Source organism: Ceratotherium simum, chromosome 32 (genome assembly GCF_057802395.1).
Source record: "Ceratotherium simum simum isolate JZ-2026a chromosome 32, ASM5780239v1, whole genome shotgun sequence".
Taxonomy (NCBI): Eukaryota; Metazoa; Chordata; class Mammalia; order Perissodactyla; family Rhinocerotidae; genus Ceratotherium; species Ceratotherium simum.
The window spans coordinates 7,731,574-7,753,908 of NC_141931.1; the positions used below are offsets into that span (position 1 = coordinate 7,731,574).

General features: G+C 36.9%; 1 protein-coding gene across 7 annotated transcripts in view; it reads left to right on the forward strand.

Annotated features, from left to right (window-relative positions):
• MPP7 (MAGUK p55 scaffold protein 7) overlaps positions 1 to 22,335 on the forward strand; it is a 264,230-nt gene that overhangs the window by 194,023 nt on the left and 47,872 nt on the right. For 6 of the 7 annotated variants that reach the window (XM_087420720.1, XM_087420721.1, XM_087420722.1 and 3 more), the window contains 6 exons: positions 2,367 to 2,448; positions 3,004 to 3,089; positions 5,959 to 6,033; positions 6,228 to 6,424; positions 6,898 to 6,962; positions 14,977 to 15,015. In XM_087420720.1, coding sequence (XP_087276846.1) covers positions 2,367 to 2,448; positions 3,004 to 3,089; positions 5,959 to 6,033; positions 6,228 to 6,424; positions 6,898 to 6,962; positions 14,977 to 15,015 — 544 coding nt within the window. The remainder of the gene's footprint in view (positions 1 to 2,366; positions 2,449 to 3,003; positions 3,090 to 5,958; positions 6,034 to 6,227; positions 6,425 to 6,897; positions 6,963 to 14,976; positions 15,016 to 22,335) is intronic. The other variant, XM_087420724.1, reaches the window with a different exon arrangement.

Sequence of the window (22,335 nt, forward strand, 5' to 3'; positions counted from 1 at the left end):
AAACTGGATGGTCCTGTTCTGAAAAACATTACAATCCATAATGGAGAAAGAGATTTGTTCCAGTTACCTAATTCTGTGTTTTAAACCATCCCCAAATGTTGTGGCTAAAACAATAATATATTATTATCTCTAATGGTTTTGGAGCATGATAGGCTCAGTTGGGTGGTTCTTACTTAGAATCTCTCATCTGTACAGTTAGATGGTGGCTGAGGCTGGAGTCATCTGAGGGCTCCTTCATTCCCATGACTGATGTCTGGGCTTGGATAGCTGGAAAGTTGGAAGCTGATCTCTTTTTCCAAGTGGCATCTCCACTTGGCTAGCTTGGGCTTCCTCACAGCATGGCAGTAGTCGTGATTTCTTAGATGGTGGCTGACTTCCCATAGAGCAGGTGTTTCCAGAGGCCCAGGTGGCAGTTGCAAGTCATCTCATAGCCTTAAATGCCTCAGAACCATTTTCACCACTTGATGTGGGAATCTGGCTCGCACATACGAAGAGGGAAGGAATTGATGATCTCCCTCGTGGAGACAAATTACCGCAAGGGTAACGAACTTATAAACTGACAGATAAAAGGTTGTAGAAAGATATAGGATGAGCAGTATTGAATGATAATTAAGATTAAGAACAGCGCTTCTGATCTGTTTGCCTTAGACAAGTCCTCACTTTACTACACACTAGTTGTCTGATCTTAGACAAATTGTAACTGTTTGGGATTCAGTTTCTCATCTATAAAATAGATAAGTAATCTTAGATTACTAGACGCTTCTGCCTTTAGGTATACTTTCATGGGAAAATGTGAGACACACTTTCAAGGAAAATGAAAGTTGATCTAATCACACTAATTAGTTTGTTAAGAACATTCATTTCCATTCATCTTGACTACAAGTTAACTTTAAATAAAAGCAAGAAATACCAGTAGTTGGTAGGTCTAAGGCTTTTATGACCATGGAGAGATGCTCATTCAAGTCTTTGGCCTTGAATACATGCAGAGGTGATGAAAATGCTGCAAAACCATCCTATCAATTATTTGATTTTTCTACTATTATTAGATATGTATCTGATAACTGTCATATATAAAATATACTTAGTAAAAATGGATTCCTAATTTTGTTTACATATCTATTTTTGAATGATATAAACGTATTTATTAACAAACTTGAGAAAAATTCCACTTTCTTCTTTGGGGTGAATTCTGCCATCATCTAATGTGTGCATCTTTTTAGCCATGTGATGCAATGCGGGGATGGCTTTTCTCAACCAATGCCAGTCTTGGAAGCAAAGTCATGAGAAGGCTTTCAAAGTAACCATTTGTGCTTGATGTTCTTACAAAGCAGCATTCATCTACTTTGCTTCTGAACATCCATAAATGAAGAATTTCTGGATTCTTTTTGAAATTGTTTCCTAATTTTATGCCAAAATGTTAGTTCTGTTTGTACTAGGTACAATCCTACTACATAAAAACCTTGGAATAACAGATCTTTCTTCCATTAGTTTATCTTAGCCTTGGATAAGATATATAACTAATTTTGGAGTTCTGATTTTTTTCTTTCTTTATGATTATCACTGAGTTCCTTTACTGCAATAGTGTACTAGAAGGATCACTGAATTAAAGTCAGATGACCTGAGTTTTAGTTTTCTAATTTATATAATCTTTTTCTGTTAACTTAACCTACTCTATATAGTCTGCCTTCCTTGTGGGGTATTATGAAGATAAAATGAAAAGGAAGGGCCGGCCCCGTGGCTTAGCGGTTAAGTGCGTGCGCTCCGCTACTGGCGGCCCGGTTCAGATCTCGGGCGCGCACGGACGCACTGCTTCTCCGGCCATGCTGAGGCCACGTCCCACATACAGCAACTAGAAGGATGTGCAACTATGACATACAACTATCTACGGGGGCTTTGGGGAGAAAAAGTAGGAGGATTGGCAATAGTTGTTAGCTCAGAGCCGGTCTTCCTCAGCAAAAAGAGGAGGATTAGCACGGATGTTAGCTCAGGGCTGATATTCCTGACACACACAAAAAAAAATGAAATGAGGAAATGCTGTAAAAGGATGAAAACAAATAATATTCAAATACAAGTTATTATAATGGAAAAAAGATATTTGTACTTTCCATAGTTTTGAAGAGATTAAAAATTTCAAAAACCTTTAAATTGTGCTGAAACCTTAGATGATCTATATGGTAGAAAATTCTGTACCTAGTAATGAGTATTTGTAAAGCAAATGACATGATGTCTGTTCCTCCTGACTCATGCCTTTAATTTTTTGTAGTTCTTGTTTTCACTTTTTCCAGATGAGTGTCCTTATTTCTGCCTCCCCTTTCCTACCACCCAATACAGATGTCTACCACAAATACTTTTGTTTTTCTTAAAAGGGAGCTACCATTAAGAAAGATGAGCAGACAGGGGCCATCGTTGTGGCTAGAATCATGAGAGGAGGAGCTGCGGACAGAAGTGGTAAGAGTAAATGTTAAGTGGATATAGACAAAGTCATGTTGCCTTTTACGTGTCACATTTCCAATATGTAATAAGAGGATAACAGTCTTTTGATATAATACAGCAAAACATGTAATAAGATATTTGTTCCTGTTTTGAGATGTGGGAACCTATTTAACTAAATGAGACAGAAATCTCACTCTACTGTGTGGTCTTAGTTTACATGGGCTTCCAAAGTTATATTCAGTCTTGTTTCAGTGTTTCTGATTTGAAAAATACTACTAAAAGCATGCAACTTTTTTAAAAAATTAAACTTCTTATATAAGATGAAAATAATGTGCATTTCTAGGCAAAGACCAAGACGCTGTTGTCATTTCTTTGCCAGCATCATTATGTTGTAGTCTTTGCTTCGTTGCTAGAGAGGCACAGAATCTGAAACCTGAGAAGTGGGAAGGTCTCGCTTACAATCCTCAAATGTGTTAAGGGAACCTAACAATGCTTTCAGTGTGGAAACAATTGCAAATTAGTTTCTTTTGTAGGTAACACTGCTAATTTACCAAATTTGCTATTTCTCAGGTCTTATTCATGTTGGTGATGAACTTAGGGAAGTGAATGGGATACCAGTTGAGGATAAAAGGCCCGAGGAAGTAATTCAGATTTTGGTAAGCTGAAAATTTATTTTAAAGTTGCAATGAAAGTGATATTGACTCACTATATTTTAGACTTGCTGATGAATACAGGATTTGGATTTAGCGGTCCAGAGTTCAAATCCCAGCTCCATTGCTGTCCCTGTGTGTCCTTGGAAAATACTTTAATCTTTTTATTGCCTCAGTGTTTTCATTTACAGAGTGAGAATAGAAGAGGTAAATATCTCACTGGAGTGTTTTGAGGATTAAGTGAGCTGATGTATGTAAAGAGTTTATGATGGGGCCTGTCCTAATTTGGGTACCTAGTAGATGGCATCTACTCTGTTGTTGGTGATGTGTTTATTTTTCCCCTTCTTCCAATGACATAGCCAGACTATAAGCTGTGCTTTCTAGGTGTATAAAATAGTCACACTAATTTAGATGTCTTATGAAATCTAAAATGGAATGAAATTATTTTAGGCCTTGACAATGTTAATTCTTAAGTTCGTTTGTAAGGATAAATTGAAGGGAGACTGTCCCTGTTACATATGAAAACATACTATAAACCTACAGACATAAAAAGGGAGTTTAGTATCTCAAAACACATCTCAGGATATATGGAAATTTGTATTCGATTAAAATGGCATTTTAAATCAGTGGGAAAACAAATCATTTCATAAATGGTATTGGAGTAATTGATGATTCAGTTAGAAAAAAGTCAGTTCCTGTTTTATACTACACACAAAAATAAATCCCAACCAATTAAATATTTAAGTTTAAAAAATAAAAAGTAGAAAAAGACTTTAACTTTGATGTAAAATTCACATAGAAAAATAACTGATGTGACTACTAGAATTGAAACTTTCTGTACAAACAAAGATGCCCTACATAAAACTTATAAGACAAATGAGATTGTAGGAAAAATATTTTCAATATATGTGTTAGAAGGCTAATATTTTAATGTGTAGAGAGTTCATAAAAATCAGTAAGAAAAAAACTTCTGCAGGAAAATTAGCAAAGCTTATGCACAGGCAACTCACAAAAGAAAACATGATGTCTGGAAAATATTGGATTTTGAGGGATTTAAAAGCTTGATAATGCCTAGATTTAGCCAGATTGCAGGGAAATAGATATGTTTATATGGTTTGGGTAGTAGGATAAATTAATAGAACTTTTTGAGATGGCTATCTGAAACTATCAAAATTGTAAATTTGTATACCTCTTAATCAAGAAATTCAATTGTTGGAAATGAACCCTAAGGAAAATAATGGCAAATGTTTATAAGCAAGCTATTTTAAAAATATTTAAAAACTATCAAGAAGGTTGCATTGATTGAATAATCATTTATCCACATGATGGATTGCTGTGAGGCGATCACAATGGCTGTTAGACCTATATGACTTAATAAGAATAGTAATAAAGTCGTGTATCGCTTAACAACAGGATACATTCTGAGAAATGTGTCATTAGTTGAACATCATAGAGTGTACTTACACAAACAGATGGTATAGCCTGCTACACACCTAGGCCAGACAGTACTAATCTAATGGGACCACTGTCATATATGCAGTCTGTCATCGACCTAAATGTCTTTATGTGGTGTGACTATACTAAAAATTGCTTACAGAACCTTTAATGATGCTGTTCTAAGGGCTTTACAGACATTAAAACACACACACACGGCATACACAAACTAGAATAATGGGAAGGGATTATAGAGAAGACTTTTGCCTTTTCTCTACCTATGCAATTCAGTATTACGTGAACTCTTAGTAAGAGTTGTGAGTTACCTGAGTCTCTTTGCTACACTGGAGCTGCCTCCTTATGCTTTTGAGAGCTGATTCTATGCAGTTCTTCCCAACTTAGCTTTCAGTGACTTCATACTGGCAAATTGAAATTGGCTGTGATGGGAGTATTTATACCATGGAAATTGGCAAACAATACAAATCAGGGCCTTTTTTACAAACCAGAGTCCTGGTTTACAGGCACACCCCTGATAGTGAGCCTCAGAGAGACCTCCCCATTCTCCTCTCTTTCTCTCCTTTCTTCCCTGCCTCTGTCTCTCCCTATCTGCCTGTCTCCCTATCTTCCTCCTTTCTTCCTTCTCACCTTCCTCTTAAATATGTGCCAGATATTTAGTGCTTTCGTGGAGCTTATATATTGTAATTTGGCAGAGGTAACATATTAAGAAATAATTGTATAAGTAATTATTTAGATGTGGTTATGATAAATGCTAAAAAAAGAGATGACATGAGTGTTTGTTAAAGGGAGGCTTACTCTTGTCCGAGATAGCAAAGAATTGTGGGTATTGTTGTTGCTTGTTTTAATTAAATTAGAATGGATACTCAATCTTTTCATCTTTTAATTAATCTATTACATTTGGTATTTTACTCACTGACAAGCATATAATAGAGATGAATGTTCTTCATTGTTTTTTCTGATAAGCATTGCAACTAATTGAATCATATATTTATAACTATGTTACTGGTAGTATAGGTATTTTGTCCCTAAAAACATGGATGCTGATACTTAAATGTAATAGTCTGAACTTTGCATGTTATCTGTTCTAGCCATTTAATATTGTCTATATAAGGCACTGTGTATATTTTGTGTTTCTATTTTGAAGTAACTCAACATGGATGGTAATACATTCATCAGCATTTTCGAAGTGCACAGGAGGTAAAAGTGGATTTACTGGTTAATGTTTTTTAACTTATTTGACAAACTTTAGTGCTTTCTCACATTACAGGAATTTCTACAAAAATAGTTTCCTTGGTTTAGTCTATCGAAGAGTAGAAACCCCCAGCTTGTAAACTTTCAGAATCGTTTAGTTTTTTACCTATTTTCCTTCTCTCTCCTTGGCTCTAGGAGTTTTCTTCTAACTCTTTGTTTCCTCTGATATCAGGCTCAGTCCCAGGGAGCAATTACATTTAAGATTATACCCAGCATCAAAGAGGAGACACCAGCTAAAGAAGGCAAGGTAATCCTTAATTAAAAACCTTTTTTGTGGGGGGAGCTAATGTTTTTCTGTCTAATACATATCCTCTTTGTCACAGCAAGTTTATTTTAATATTCTTTTTTTAAAAATTATTCTTAAATCAGACTTAGAAGAATGTTGGCCATTTCCCATTTATTTTTTTATATTTATTCATTTTAAATGAAACTTTCTTCCAGATGTTTATCAAAGCCCTCTTTGACTATGACCCTAATGAGGATAAAGCCATTCCATGTAAGGAAGCTGGGCTTTCTTTCAAAAAGGGAGATATTCTTCAGATTATGAGCCAAGATGATGCAACATGGTGGCAAGCGAAGCATGAAGGTGATGCCAATCCCAGAGCAGGCTTGATTCCTTCAAAGCACTTCCAGGAAAGGTGAGCTACTAGCACATCATAATGGCCTTTCTTCAGCTGACCTTTTGTTCTCTGCAAAATATCATTCCAGCATAGCTGTGATAAAATGAGAACTAAAACCTTGCCTTAGAATCCTTTATCCCCCAGGTTTGGATTTCTGTTTTGTCTAAGTAAGTATGAATAATGACCAAAAATAATATGACAGTCCCAGGTCATATTTGGTTTTTGTTATGAAGCAAATGGAAAATAACACATTAATATCTGAAGCTGTGTTGATGTGAAAGATGGAAAAAAAAGGAGAGTGATTTTGAAGGGGGGATAATTTATAAAAATTTGAAAGTAGAGGATTTCTTTCTTAATTTGAATAGATTGCGTTGTGTTCATTTTCCCCCCTAACTTTCCATTTTTTTCTTAAGACGTTTAATGTTTTGGTGTTATGTTAATCTTGGACCATACTGAAAATTGACGGTCATATTGACCTTCTTTTCCCCCAGGAGATTGGCTCTGAGACGACCAGAAATATTGGTTCGGCCCCTGAAAGTTTCCAACAGGAAATCATGTAAGTTTGTTAATAGGAGTGCAGAGTAACCAAATCTTGCCGTTTATTTTTGCCTATTTAAGCAGGTGTTTGTGGTAGAATGAGAGTCCATGTTACCTTGTGATAGCTTTTGGATCATTATTTCACAGGAACCAAACAAATAAGAAATTCATAGTAGGAATATTACTGTGAATCTTTTGAACAAAGTAGTGTTGGGGTTGTTTGTAATAAACCCATGACTCCTTCTTTAAGAAGATAACTAATTACCACTCTGATTTCTGAATTTAGGTATTTTATAAATGTAACCTAAAATGCAACTCTTTTATTTCTCCAAAACCAGGAGGTTTGGGTAAGGTATTTCTTGGTAAAGATTAGGGGGGAAAAATTCACCACTTTCTTAGGCACAAAAGTAATTGTGCCTAAGAACAATTGTTCTTATTCTTCTTGCTTCCTTTCTTATCCAGAAATCATAGTAACTCTGACCTTTAACCTGTCTGTTTGGAGTTACTACCAGACTAGATTAAAAGAAAATGAGTCAGAAATAGGATGATGTAGGGTTACTGAAAAAGGTAGTGTGGATTTAGGTGCCTTTTTTTTTTTTGCGACCTACCCTTCTCTCAGCTTTTCTTTTCTTCCCACCTCCTACCTCTCTCAAGTCCCCATCTCATAAATTTCCTACTTCGTCTCCTCTAAATGTTTCATGGTTCTAGGTATTTTTAAGAGAAAAAAAAAGCCCTTTGTTTTCAGCATAGAAATCGTATGTTGAAAGGCGAAATGAGCAAATAAATGGTCCTGGAATTTTACACCAACATCTGGTTTTAGTATTGCTGCATTTTTCACATCTCCTGTTTTTTCTGTCAGTTTGTAGAAGCTTATAGCCCAGGAATTACATTATAAGGGGGCCAGACTACAGTCGGGTATAAATCTCCCGAGCAAGCAGATGCCTCACGTGGAGCGCTGATCCACAGCCTGCCTGTTCTTGCTCCACTCAGTCTGGGCAGAAGGAAAAAACACTTGTCGCAGGATGCCACCTGTGTCGTGGCATCAGAAAGCTTCAAGTGTAACCGGAATGCTGCACTGCTTTTGCGTGTGATCAGGTCTCACTGGCAGCTCATCCCACTGAAAGGAACTTTGAGGCGTCCACCTGACTTGCTCTTTGAGGGATTTTTAAATGTGGGGCCTGCACATTTCTAATATATTTGGTGCGTGTGGGATAAAATGTGTGTAACTTGAAAGTGAAATAAATGTGACTCCACTTGAATTTGAACCCATACGCAAATTCGTTTGAGTCTTAGGCAACTAAGAAATGTATAATTTGATGTAATTATGAATTTTCATTTATTTAAAAGTTTTGATATATATATATATGTTTCTTTAAAGAACTATTCAAAATGGATAGATTGTCTTTTTAATAGCTCTCCCCAAACTGGTTTCAGTATAAATGTGTGCAAATGAGGGGGAGGGGGAGTGAGGGGTGTGTAGAAGCATTAATTGTAATGGAGGCTTTTTGTCTGTTAATTTGCATAATTTCTTTTCTATGTTAATACTTCAGTATTTGAATCTGAGAAATATTTATTCCAGGATTTTTCTTTACTGAAGTGTCCTCATTTGGATATTTTAGTATTTATTTTTCTGCCTTCTGAATACCATTTAGAAATGTTTACTGATTTTACTTCTTTCACCCTTTTCTTCCTTTTTTCCTTTTCTCTCTTATTTTTTTTTACTAGATTTTGATTCACTAAGAGATGTATTGTTTGTTCTCATTTATAGATATTTATTATTTTTAAATAAAAATAAATCTGGTCAAAATTATCCGAATTAAATCACTAGTGTGGGGTAACTATGGCCTTCTTCAGAGAGATAATATATTGCTATGAAAATTAAATAGCTAGCTTCTTTTTTCTCAAAGAATTGAAATGCCATTTGAAATTTCTTTGAATGTTGTCTCATAAACCCCTGAACCCCAAAATTATGCAAAAATCATTGTACTGGTTCTGAACATTTTTAAAAAAGACATTTAAAAGCACTTTGTGTGTATTTGATAGTGATTCTTTATATAACTAAGTCTTGTGAAGACCATCTGGCTCAACACTTCCTGGACTTCAACATTTGGTACTTAGACTTTTAGAATAGGACATTCATGTTATCATGTACTCTGCTAAACTATTGAATAATGCTGTGAAGAAAAACAGTTGATTTAAAGCTTTCATTTTTATGACTTTGAATAATAATTTATAGAATAGGATTTAAGAAAAGTTTCTGATTTAATCTAAAATTTCTAAAAGAAGAAAAACTTCTATCATGTTGCTGTTTATAAATTTATGAAAAAATACTCATTTGTTAAAATTTTTCTGCACTAAATTTTAGGACACTTAAAACCTAGGAAGATATTGTTAAGCACTGATTTTAGAATAAGAACTTGAGTCAGGTAACAGTATGTATCAAATTAGCCAATTAACCTTTTTCACGAAATGATTTCTTCTATTACTATGCTTTTACTCTTTATTTGATTCACAGTGTATCATCATACTAAAGTTTGATGAAGGAAAAGTTCGTGGAAGATGGCTCTGGAACTATAGGGGTTCAGTTAATGTCGACGTAGAAGTCAGAAGGGAATGGAGAATCCCAGTACTATGATCTTTGCGTTTATGTTTGTGCCAGAGCTGTGGATTTTGGCTCCATGGTAAAGCAGGAGCCATGTGAGCACCGACTTCTTCAGGCTTAAAACCTAGCATCCTCACGCAGAGCTCAAGTGTGGGTGGTGTTCATCTTTGTTGCTTGGTTATTTCCTCCCCTTAAGAATCTTGGTGTATCTAATACATATCCAGAAAAGAGGCTTCTCAAAGAAAATAATTTGCCTCTTAAAATTAAACATTCCTACAAACTAAAAAAAGGAAGCTTTAAAGCTAAAACATTCCTAAATCTTAGAAGCTTGATGTAAGGACTCATCTCTTTCTCTTCTTCGTCCTCCTGTTTTTTGAAAGAATAGCTTATTCAACAAAGACATTTACGCGTAATAGAATTGAGTGTTCCCTCCCCCACTCCCTCCTTCATATAATGATAGGTTCTCACATAATGCATTTATATTAGTAATACAGACAGAAGAGCAGACCTAGAAGTCTCATAGGTTTTCTTTGATATGACCAAATTTTAGATTATTACACAAAAAACACAGATTAAGTGTTTTGGAAATGAATAAGAGCATATCTTATGTCTCAAGTAGCATATAGGTATAGTTTTCATGACAGACACTTGGCAGTTTGCAATTCCTGTTTTGATATAATTTAAAGTACTCTAAGATTTTCTGCCAAAAGCTTATTTTTATAGTTCAGTTGCAAATGTCAAGCGGTATAATATCACCTAACCTTGAAAAAGAAATATGAATTTCTTTGATTACTTGAAATATTGTTTGTTCCCTTTCTGTTGAAATCTAAGTATATAAGTTAAAATTTGCCTTCCTAATAGCATAAACATTAACTTCTATAGGATGTCATTTGTATCAGTCTATATGGTATTCAGAAAAGGCTCTTATTCACAGAGTGTATTTTACAGCAGAATATTCAAGTATGATATTTATTTACAGTGCTTAGTTTCTTTTTTTAGTTATCCAAGTATAAATATCTGAAAATTTCTAATACTGCTGATTGAATAATGTCGATTTAAAATTTTTCTTTTACAAAATAGCTCTTATAGAATTCTTGTAATAAAAAAGCAAAAATTTACAATTTATTGACCTTGTAAAGATTAAAAGGTAAAAACACAAAATATTTTGTTTAGAATTTGTTTTAACCAGTTGTGATTGTTATCATGTGGGTAAAAAGGGTAAAATTTAACTTCAGCCAAAGGGTGCCCATTCAAACAGGGGGTAACCAAGTTCATTCAAAGACAACCATTTTGTGGACTGAAGATCATAGTCTGCCAACAACAGCATTTAAGCATTGAGTAAACGAATGAATTCACTCTACGTGGTACCAATATTTTGGAAGGCCAAATATTTGAGAATAAGATGTATAACATTACAGGTTGTTGTAATGCAAGTTTTCAAGTTGAGTAAGCTCCTTCTTCCTGGCGTCTCAAGTAATGTTTATTTCGTGTGTTCACACATACAGTTAATTCAGAAATTAACAGATTGCTTATGTTCCTACATTAAATTTGTATGTCTAAAACTTTGTAAGACATTTTCTTAATATTGGTGGGATTTTTTGTAAACCGAATCGTATGGGGTTTTAAAAAATACTGAAAGTGTTTTTTTCCCCCTAATACTTAACTGATACTCTTTGGGAGATGCCGAAGTTCAGAGTTTGTGTGGGAAGAGGTGCAGGTGAACTAAGCTGTAAATTGCGCGTCCGATTATTGAAAGCATGGCGTGGTTGAGGTGAAGGCCTTTCTAATTGTTACAGCTCCCTTTTCGTCTCAGTGAACTGTGTTCTTACGTGTTTGAAGATATTGCTTCTAAAACACTATCAGGGTATGTGCTTGTAGCTTTTCCATAGGAAGGGTTCTAAGCCATACTATCTCTAGCCTTTTGTCCTGGGGACCCACTGCCATGCAGGTTAGGAAGAGTAGACTGATGGTTAGGGGTCTGGTCAGTTCATGGAATTATTGCAGACTTGTAGGGGAGGTGGCAGTGGGGGGCTGAGGGGGTATAAGAAAGTGGTTCATAGGGTGGGGATTTAACTTTGTCATACCTACATAGACACAGTTCCTCCATTTGTCAAGGGTATCAGACATGTCCCAGTCAGAGTGACATCCGGCAGCGTGGTAAATTTCCTCCGGCCCTGTTGTGCAGAGCTCGTCAAATGCCCTTCAGGAGACCCTTTCCACTCCATTCTCTGAAGACAGCAAAGTTACTCTTTGTGACCTTGTTGGCCTCTCCCCCGCGAGTTTTATAATCTTCCCATCCGGCCCATCAGTGCTTGCAGATGTAGAGAGTGGACTCCTGATGAGGCTGGGGCGGGGAGACGGCTCCCCCTGCTCTCCTGTCAGGAGAAACGCTTGAGAGGTTGAAGCTTCTGGGGGAGGGGGCAAGAGGCTGATGTGGTGGGAGGTGGTGGGAGTAGAAAGGAAACTTGAAAGAAACTTATTTCCCTTGACCTCTCCCCTGGTTTGTTTTTTCTAGCTTGAAGTTCAAGTAATTAAAAAGTGATTTTGGTGTGGTAGTATAGCATAGTAGTTAAAAACTTGGACTCTTGGAGCCAGACTGCATGGGTCCAAATCTCGGTTTCGCCACTTACAAGTGCTTCATTTCTCTTTGCCTCTGATCTCCCATCTGTAAAATGGGGATCATAGTTCTGGCTTCATAGAGTTGTTGTAGAATTAAATACGTTTATGCATTTAATGTGCATAAACAGTACCTTACCATAGTAAGAATCATGCAATTATCTCAGCTCTTCTGAGATCAACTTTTTATATATTTTTCCTCTTTGTTGAAACTTGCAAAGTCTCAGGAAATCTGTCCCTTTGCTTTTCCTACTGGAGAAGCATGATTCTATTAAGCACGATTGTTGCTATTGGCCCTATATGTGTGTGTTGTATCGTGCTAAAAATACCATTCTTTTCCTACTTAAGAATTGCATGGAGGAAATATTCTTTTGAGAATTTATGCAGCGTATTCTTGACCTTTTATTAGAATATGAAATACACATATACTATATATAATTTAGATTACAGATGTTTATTTTTATTTTACGTTGGCTTTCGTGTTTTAGTTATTTTGTGTGTGTGGCATGGTTTTTATATCATCTGATTTACATGATATTGGTTCTTTAATCAAGAGTGCAATGCTCAATCTATCCTCTTGTTCCTATGAGAATTTACTTTAACAATCTACTTTATGGCAGAGCATCTGAGGTTGCAGGTTGATCAGCCTTAAACGTTGTTCATAATATTTCCACCATGCCTAGGTGCTCGGCTTGGCTAACCCATTTCACTTAGTTTATTGATTGTTTTCTAATAATTTTTCTTACATGCACATAGCTTTTCAGAGCTACTAAGAAATGAGTATAAATAAACTCACAACTTGCGTGACTCATATATGAGCCTGGATAATGATGATTTGCTTGTCATTTTTGCTAATACTGTTCAAATAGAACCAATACAATTTGAGGACCCATAGGTATTTGAAAAGTAAAAATACAACGTTACACACTTTCTCCTAAGTGTAGACTACCATTCTGTAGTTTGGTGAGATAAGCGAACAAGAACCATTTGGATCAGTCCTATTCGCTCTATAAGGTCATGTAACGCAATACATTCTACGTTGACTCCTGGTTAGATTTTGCTTCTGTTAAATTGCCAGTTCTTTCTCCACCCTTAACTGAAGATGAGTCTCCTAAGTCACACTTAAAATTGCTGTCCAATTAGTAACTTAAGAATTGTTTAGGATTACTTTTTAAAATACCTTTCATCAAATAATATAAACAGAATGAAAATAAAGATTCTGTCTGACTCATTTCATATGTATAAAAAGTTGATAATTGTCAGGATATTGTTAAATTTACAGGATATTTAGACATTTTAAGGGCAAAATTGGTTGTTTTTAAAATGTTTTCTTCTTTCCACTATTTTTATCGTGAAATATCCTCAATGTTGAACAGAGACATTAATTTACAAACAGAACTGATCTGTGAAAATAAATATGATCCTGTTATTGAACTATTATTTTGAAAAAATTCAATTTTTTTCTGGTTATTTTTCCCATTTGGGTATGTAATAAGCTGTATGAAGACTTTGTGTTTTGACTGCTTAAGTGTATATATTCTTTCTAGACTGTTGAGCAGTCTATAATGTAGTTTTTTATAAATTCTATTTACTTGTTGCCTAATAATTTTGAAACATTTAAAATACGTTTGTTTTTTTCCTTTGGCTTTTCTAAGATGAGGAAACAGTTGAGTGTGGTAGGTGGATTTTTTTTCCCTTGGATGCAACATCTTCCTACTTTACTTGTATTTTCTGCACATTTAATCATTTCCTTTCTCGTTTTCTTTGTGCTTCTCAGAGGAAATTAAAGGTACATGTATAAAAGTTTCCCTGCATAGTTTAGTAATTTTATTTAGTGCCCATATGTATAGGATTAAATTGAATATAGCAAGCAGTTTATAAAAGATTATTGTACATCCAAACTTCCGTTTTGACATTACAGTGCCAAAAATAATGGTTGGACTTTATTTTAGAAAGAAATGTACTTTTTGCTTCATTTTGGAGAAATATAGAAAGTAATCTGAAATAGTACATTGTTTTTATCTCTGTCAGTAGTCTCGAGTAAAGGTGAATGAAGAAAGCAATGTTATTCAAACATACTGACAGACTTATTTTAATATAAGGATGTGGGGAGAATCTTCTCAGCTATTTGATTTCTGCACAAGCTGTGCTGTTAGTTCCAGAGGTGTGTTTATGTGAAGATTAGAGGCCTAAAAGAAGTACTCCACTACATAAATTTAAGTATTTAAGATATGCAGAGCCCAGTATTCATTTAATTCCTAGAAATAATTAATAGCACATTGCTTATTTTTAAATATTTTCATCTGTTCATTTTTAAAAAAACAAAATAAAAATAGAAATAGTATGCCTTTATTCCTTCCCAACACAGAATCTCTTCCTATCAAAAGAAAGGATGTATCTTAATGTTAACCTTTCTGTCTAATCCAGTGAGCCAAAATAAGTGCTGTATTTTACCTATTATCAAAGAGCCTGATTTACAAAAATAAATTTACTTTTGGGATCGAGTGTTGTAATTTTCTTAACTGTGAAAGTTTGAACATCTCAGGCAAGCCTTTTATAATTTTCTTGAAACTGCATCAAGGAACCTCCGAAGGAATTTGTAAAAATAATTGCATGATGTTTCAAAATATTACTTTACACTTAAATATAAAACAAAATGTTTTATGTTTAAGAGTGGCATCATGAGGGCTGTTCTATGCTGTGCTTTACCTAATTGTTTTAAGTAATTTATTTTTTGCATCAGTGGCTGGGCTTCTAACTGTTCTGCTTTATTTCTTGGCTTTTGTTCTGTATGCTTTTACACTCCATCCAGAAGATGCTGAATATGCTGGTAACAACAGTGGAACCTATCTAGGTGAGCACTTGGTCGTGGAAGAGGATTTCTTTCTTTCTGTTGCTTTCTTCAAAACCATTATGTTGTTTTACCTGAGTTAGCATGTTTGCATTACATGCTCTGATATTCAGTGGTGGGTAGCATGAACCTTCATGTGAAACGGGCTCAGTGGTTGGACACAAAGGAATTCATAGTGTACTTTGGTTATTATTCAAGAAGCTTTCCTGATGCTGCATTTCTGTAAACAATTATATATTTTTAATAGAGGATGAAAAAGCATCTATTTGTGCTGACAATTTTAGTCCAGTAACAGTATTTGGGCTTTTCTAAATTATCTAATTAGCTGTGAATTATTCAAAGCTTCTAAATAACTTCTTTCTTCCTAAATAACATTTTGGTTATGTTTTCTAATGATATATTATTCCCTTAACACCCCCCTAAATAACCATTGACTGAACAGTCCCATTGACTGAACAGCCTCAAATACAATTAAGCTTTATGATTAACTTGCTAATCTGTATTGGAAGGGAAAGTTTCCAATTTGAAGATGCCAAGGGATATCATAAACAGAAACCAAGATATCCAGAAATCACTAAAGGCATCAGAATTATCTTCATCCACATTTCGTGTTAGACCTTCCACACCTCTGCCAGGTGTTGGCACATGGACGAGTTCTCTGCTTTCCGTGGTGAAAGGTAATAGTGTAGAAACACCGTTTTAGAGATAACAGCTTCAACCTCCTTATTTTCAGATTAGTATTTATGTTTATGATAATACCTCTTTGTTATTGAAGAAATGTGCCAGATATTGTATTTGGTATCTAATATATATTATCTCTAATACTGGGAGACGGGTGGTATTTTATCCACTTTACAGAAAGGAAACTGAGGCCCAGAAAGTTTACAGGATTTATCCGAGGATCTAAAGATAGTAAATGGTGCATCCTGGTTTCAAATCCACATCTATGTGGATATAATACCTGTACTCTACCTTTATAATATGCTGCCCTCTAGGTTTTTATTCTACAAAACAAACAGAAAACCCCATGCAGAAATACAGAGTATTCCATTTTTCAGGCTAGAGAAACTCTAATTTACTAAGAATTAGATGACCAGAGAGAGGTTAACATTTCAGTAGTTCTTTACACATTTCCTAACAATACAGTGTGCCAGATACTCTGTATATAAATTAACACCTCTCCTTACATCCTCAGAAACTTTAATGGCTTAAAACAGCAAGCATTTGTTATTCTCCTAGTTCTGTGGTCAGCTGGGCAGTTCTGGGCTATGTCAGCTTGGCCAGTCTTCACAGTCTGGCAGTTTGGCTGGGGTCTGGTTGGTTTGGGGGGTGGGGGTGCTTAGCTGAGCAAACTTGTTTCTGTTTCACGTAGTTTTTCACCCTCCGGTAAGGTAGCCCATAGAGTGGTCTCAGGGTTCCAGAGAGCTGCACGAGGAAGCAATCTCCAGTGTGTAAGTGCTCCTGAAGTCTTTGCTCACATCATATCTGCTAATGTCCTATTGGCCAAAAGAAGTTTCATGGCCAAGCCAGAGTCAGTGTGGGAGGAGACTACCTGAGAGCTTGGATGCAAGAAGATGTGAAGGGATGGGTGGCTATTGCTATAAGGTTCTGCCTCTCTCAAAAACAGCGGGGTACCTATTCTCCCTGACTTTAAGGGCTATACTTGTTCCATTAGATGGTGAGTGTATATCATCCAGTGAATAACTGTGGGAATATCTGATAAGTGTCACACAAGATGCTGTAATTCGGAGGGGAGGATGATCATCTCAGCCTGAAGCAGTGACGGACTCAGTCCCACATGAGACACATCAGAACAGGGCACCAAGGATTAGGTGGGATTATAGTTAGTAGCAGAGGATGAAGGTAGAAGCAATAGCATGGAGAGAGATGACTGTTGCAGAGCACAAGGCATATTGAAGTTTGGGTGATATGTAGATGATAGGACTGGAAATTTAGTGTGACACTTGATAACGTGAGATCTTCAGTGTCAGGCTAAGTAATTTGCATATTTATTAAAGTTTTGCCCGATTTTTGTACTCACATTGTTCTTTGGATAAAAAAATTTTTTTTTTTTGTGGGGAAGATCAGCCCTGAGCTAACATCCATGCTAATCCTCCTCTTTTTGCTGAGGAAGACCGGCTCTGAGCTAACATCTATTGCCAATCCTCCTCCTTTTTTTCCCCAAAGCCCCGGTAGATAGTTTTACGTCATAGTTGCACGTCTTTCTAGTTGCTGTATGTGGGACGCAGCCTCAGCATGGCCGGAGAAGCCGTGCGTTGGTGCGCGCCTGGGATCCTAGCCCGGGATCCTAACCCGGGCTGCCAGTAGCAGAGCACGTGCACTTAACAGCTAAGCCACGGGGCTGGCCCCGGATAAAATTTTATACAAAGACTAAAATATGAGTTTTTAATCTGTATCTCTTATAGCATATAGGAGTTTTGTAAAATTAATATTTAATCAGTAGATATAAATTGAAGTACAGAAGCTAAGGTGATCAGCAAGATGGGTTTCCTTAGAGAGCTCAGAGAAAATGAGTTCTGATAAGTGCCTTTGGATCTGGCAACTTGGTGTCACTGATAACATCTTAGAAACAACTTTCCTGGAAGACACATTGCAAGGTATCAGGGACTAACAGAGTTGACGGTGAAAGAAAGATAGCAATTGAGTTCAAAGTGGTTTTTATAGTTGAGGGTAGGAGTATTTTAGTGGGAGAGGATAATAAGATCATTTTTGTAGACAGAGACGATGGAATTGATAGTAAAGGGTTGAATATCTGAAATAGGAAGTAATTGGTGGAACAAAGCCCTAAAGCAGACTAGAATGGATGGAATGAAGCCTACAGGGGTGCTTTAGAGAAAAGAGAGTGGCATTAGCAGGCGAAGTTAAACATGCAGATACTCCACCACCCAGGACAATTATTTCTTTGGAAAAGTCAGAGGGTGCTTCCAAGAGACTGTTCTACATCACCCAATTAAAGAGGAAAATAGAGCACATCTAGGTAGAATGGGAGTATCATGAATCATATAATAATTCATAACAGACTGGTGGCTCACAGACAATCTTCAGGCTGTGTTTAGACAAAAGATGTTTTTTAGACCCAAAATTTGAGAAAATTCATGTAAAAGTTTCTGACTCGAACAAAAGATTTGACCAAACTAGGCCTTCATTTCCCAATGTTAATAATTAGCTGGAGCTGTGTCACAAGTGACTCCTTAAATGGAACACAAGCTCACCAGTTCAACACATCCTCCCCTGCACCGTCCCCCATGGTCTCCCCAGTGCTGAGAGGGGATATCAGTAGACTTTCTCCTTACAGGTATGTTGGTGCTTGTGTTACAATAGAGAAGTATTTCTTTGTATTCATCTTCTCAAATGTGGGGAAATCAAAGTAACCAAAGAGTATTTAAAGAAAAACAGGACAGCCTATTTCTTTGGGGACTGAATGTTGTGCAAAATGTATTAAGTGCGATTTAAGATTTTAAGATTTAAGATTTTTCTACCTATCTAGCTTCTATAGGCTTTTGAATTTGCAAGCCCTGATTATAGAATATAGTTCTCCACTCCATTCAACTCCTGATCTTAGAAGTGATAGTTTTCCTTTCCATACCTGGCAAAGGGAAAAACATGGCCAATGTGTTTTATTATATGCACATTATGACATCATTTCTTTCTGGTCTAAATGCTTGTTCTGACACATGAGCAGCAAGAGACCACCGCAGGTTCATGTGCCTAGAAGTTCATTTAGCTAAAACGGAGATGAGGGAATCTAGCAAGGTATCTGAGGAAGTATAGAATAAAAAGACTTTGTGGGGGCCGGCCCTGTGGCCTAGTGGTTAAGTTCAGCACATACCATTTCAGCAGCCTGGGTTCAGTTCCCAGGGACACACCTACACGACTCCTTGGTAGCCATGCTGTGGCAGTGACCCACATACAAAACAGAGGAAGATTGGCACAGATGTTAGCTCAGGGCAAATCTTCCTCAGCAAAAAATAAAAAAATAAAAAGACTTTGTGTTTAAAAAATAGATATGACATAATAGGATGCATAAATTAATAGTGTTTCTGATAAAAGTTGTTTCTTTTAAGGAAACACTTCAGCTAATGACCACAGATTTGAAATTGTTTCTTTTGCAGAATGAACAAGTTTGATTGGAGTCTCTGGTTATTTTTTATATTATTATTAAAGAGTTACTTTGTTACAAATACATTGAGCAAATGGACTGTTTTGTGGAATCCTGTTTTTCCCCAAAAAGCCAAATCTTAAGACTGCCTAGAGATCTTATGCGTTTTTAAAAGAGGTCTCATATGCTAACATAAGTGGCGAAACTGTTTTTTGGTAAAAATATTATTTGGTCAACACCTTAAGATATAGTGTGACTTTTGGTTAGTTTTTCTTCTTTTTTCCTTGATAATCATATAATGCCTATTTTTTAATATCAGGTTCTTTATCAGTCTCCTGTTAATTTGATGAGCTCTTTCTGTGAATATTATATCATGAATATTAATCCTCTCCCTGTTGTGCGCATTTTCTTCTGGTCTTTTAGTTGCATTTTACTTTTTTCTATGCCAAGTTTCACAACATATACATATTTTAAGTTTTCCATAAGCAGATCTGTGAATTGTTTCCTTTCTGTCTTCTGAGTTTCCTTTGTATTCCCCACACCAAAATTATTAAAAACAATTTTAAAATTTATATTTTTCTTGTAGTAATATATGCATTAGGTTGAAGCATATGAAATTGCTCTTTTTGTAGGTGAAAAACCAATGGAATGTCAGCAGTTTCATATGGTTCTGTTTAATAAATTGGTTGAAAAGTCGAATACTGTTGCAAGTCTCACAACCAAAAACAGGAGTCCTTCTCCCTCCTCCTCCCTAGTCCCGTGTCCTCCCTCAGGAGACAGCCGCTTCAGCTCTCATTAGCACTTTTGTCTGGTATTTACAGAATGTAACCTGCTTACAATGCTATTTCTGGATTTTTTTCTAATGTTTATTGACTGCCTGTTATGTTCTAGAGTGTTCTGGGCACTCGAATTTCAACAGACATCAGAACAAACACCCTTTCATGGAGCTTCCCTATGGAGAGCAGGGGTAGAGACAGATAACTAAATAAATTGTATGATATATTGGATGGTAGTAAGCGCTATGGAGAAAAGTAAAGCAGGAATGGAGTAATGGAGGAGCGGGGACATGGGGTTTCAGATTTCAATAGGGTGATCAAGGAGTGCCTCCCTGAGGTCATGTTTGAGCAAAAACCTGAAGGGAGCCTTGTGGGGAATAAGTATTCCAAGCAGTAGGGCAAGCATGTGCAAAGGCCCTGAGACAGGGCCCTGATGCATCTGAGCATCAGTAGGGAGACCACTGTGGCTAGAGCAGAGTGACCAAGGGAGAGAGTGATAGGAATTGAGGTTTGCCGGGTAACAGAATGATTGTGTGAGGAGGACTAGGGGTGGGGGGGAGGGGTTGTTCTTTGGCTCTTATTCTGTGTGAGATGGGAAATCATTGAAGGGTTCTGAGCAGAGCAGTGACATAACCTGACATATATTTAAGGATCACTCTGGCTGATCTGTTGAAAATAGACTATAAGAGAGCAAGGTCAGAAACAGGGAGCTGTGTAGTAATTCAGGCAAGAAATGATTGTGGCTTGAACTAAGATATTATCAGTACAGGTAATGAGAAGATGTGAGATTCTGGAGATATTTTGAAGATAGAACTGAGAGGATTTTCAGACAAGATGGAGAATCAAGGATGAACTTAGTACCTGCAAGGATGGAGTTACCATTTACTGAGATGGGAGAGACTATGGAGGAGGGGGTCGGCGTGGGGGAATTGCAGGTATAAGGTTTGGGATATGTTGAGTTTAAGACATCCAGATACAGATGTCGGAGAGCCAGCTCTTGAATTCGGCCTGTTGATTTTGGAGCTGTCAATCTTAGAAGAAATTTAAGCCATGAAGCTGGATGGGATCACCAGGGAGTGAGTGATGATATGGGCAAGAAAAGAACTCGAAGTGAAGTGGAAGGAAAACCATGAGTGTGATTTTCTAGGAGCCAAATAAAAATAAAGTGTCAGGGGGCCGGCCCAGTGGTATAGCGGTTAAGTTCGCATGTTCTGCTTCGGTGGCTCCAGGTTCTCGGGTTCTGATCCTGGGCACAGACGTACTCACCCACCGCTCATCAAGCCGTGCTGAGGTGAAGTCCCACATAGATGAACTAGAAGGACTTAAAACTAGGATATACAACTTTGCACTGGGGCTTTGCAGAGAAAAAAAAGAAGATTGGCAACAGATGTTAGCTCAGGGCCAGTCTTCCTCACACACACAAAAAAAGTAAAGTTTCAAAGAGGAAGGAGTGATCAACTCTGACAAATGCTGCTGAGAGGTCAGATAAGAGGAGGGAAGAGAGGCTGGCCCAGTGGCGTAGTTGTTAAGTGTGCACGCCCTGCTTCAGCGGCGGCCGGGGGTTTGCAAGTTCGTATCCTGGGCATGGACCTACTCACTGCTTGTCAAGCCATGCTGTGGCGGCGTCCCATATAAAGTAGAGGAAGATGCACAGGGATGTTAGCTCAGGGCCAGTCTTCCTCACAAACGAAAAAGAGGACGGGAGAGAGCTGACCATTGATTTAACAATATGGGAGTTAATCAGCAACCTTGTGAACAGTTTTGGTAGCTTGGTTGAGTTGAAGAACATTTAACAATATCCAACACTGTCTCATGATGAAAACTTAAACTAAGAATAGAAGGCAGTTTCCTTAACTTGATCAAAGGCATCTGCTAAAAAACCACAGCTAACAGCATATTTAATGGTGAAAGAATGGATGCTGTCCCCTAAGATGAGAAACTAGACAAGGATGTCCATTCTTGCCACTTGATTTAACATGGTGCTGGAGGTTCTAGCTGAGGCAATTAGGCAAGGAAAAGAAAGAAAAGGCCTCCAGATTGGAAAGGAAGTAGTAAAACTATCTTTATCTGAAGATTACTTCATCTAATATATAGAAAATCCTTTTTTTGTATCAGTTGAGATAGTCAGGTGGCTTTTCCCCTTCATTCTATTAATGTGGTGTTAACATTGACTGATTTTTATGTGTTGATCTAACTTTGCATTCCTAGGATTAATCCCGCTTGCTCATGGTGTATAATCCTTTTTTTTTTTTTTTTGGTGAGGAAGATTGGCTCTGAGCTAACATCTATTGCCAATCTTCCTCTTCTTTTTTTTTTACTTGAGGGTGATTGTCCACGAGCTAACATCTGTGCCAGTCTCCCTCTACGTTATATGTGGGACGCCGCCACAGCATGGCTTGATGAGCAGTGCGTAGGTCAACGCCCGGG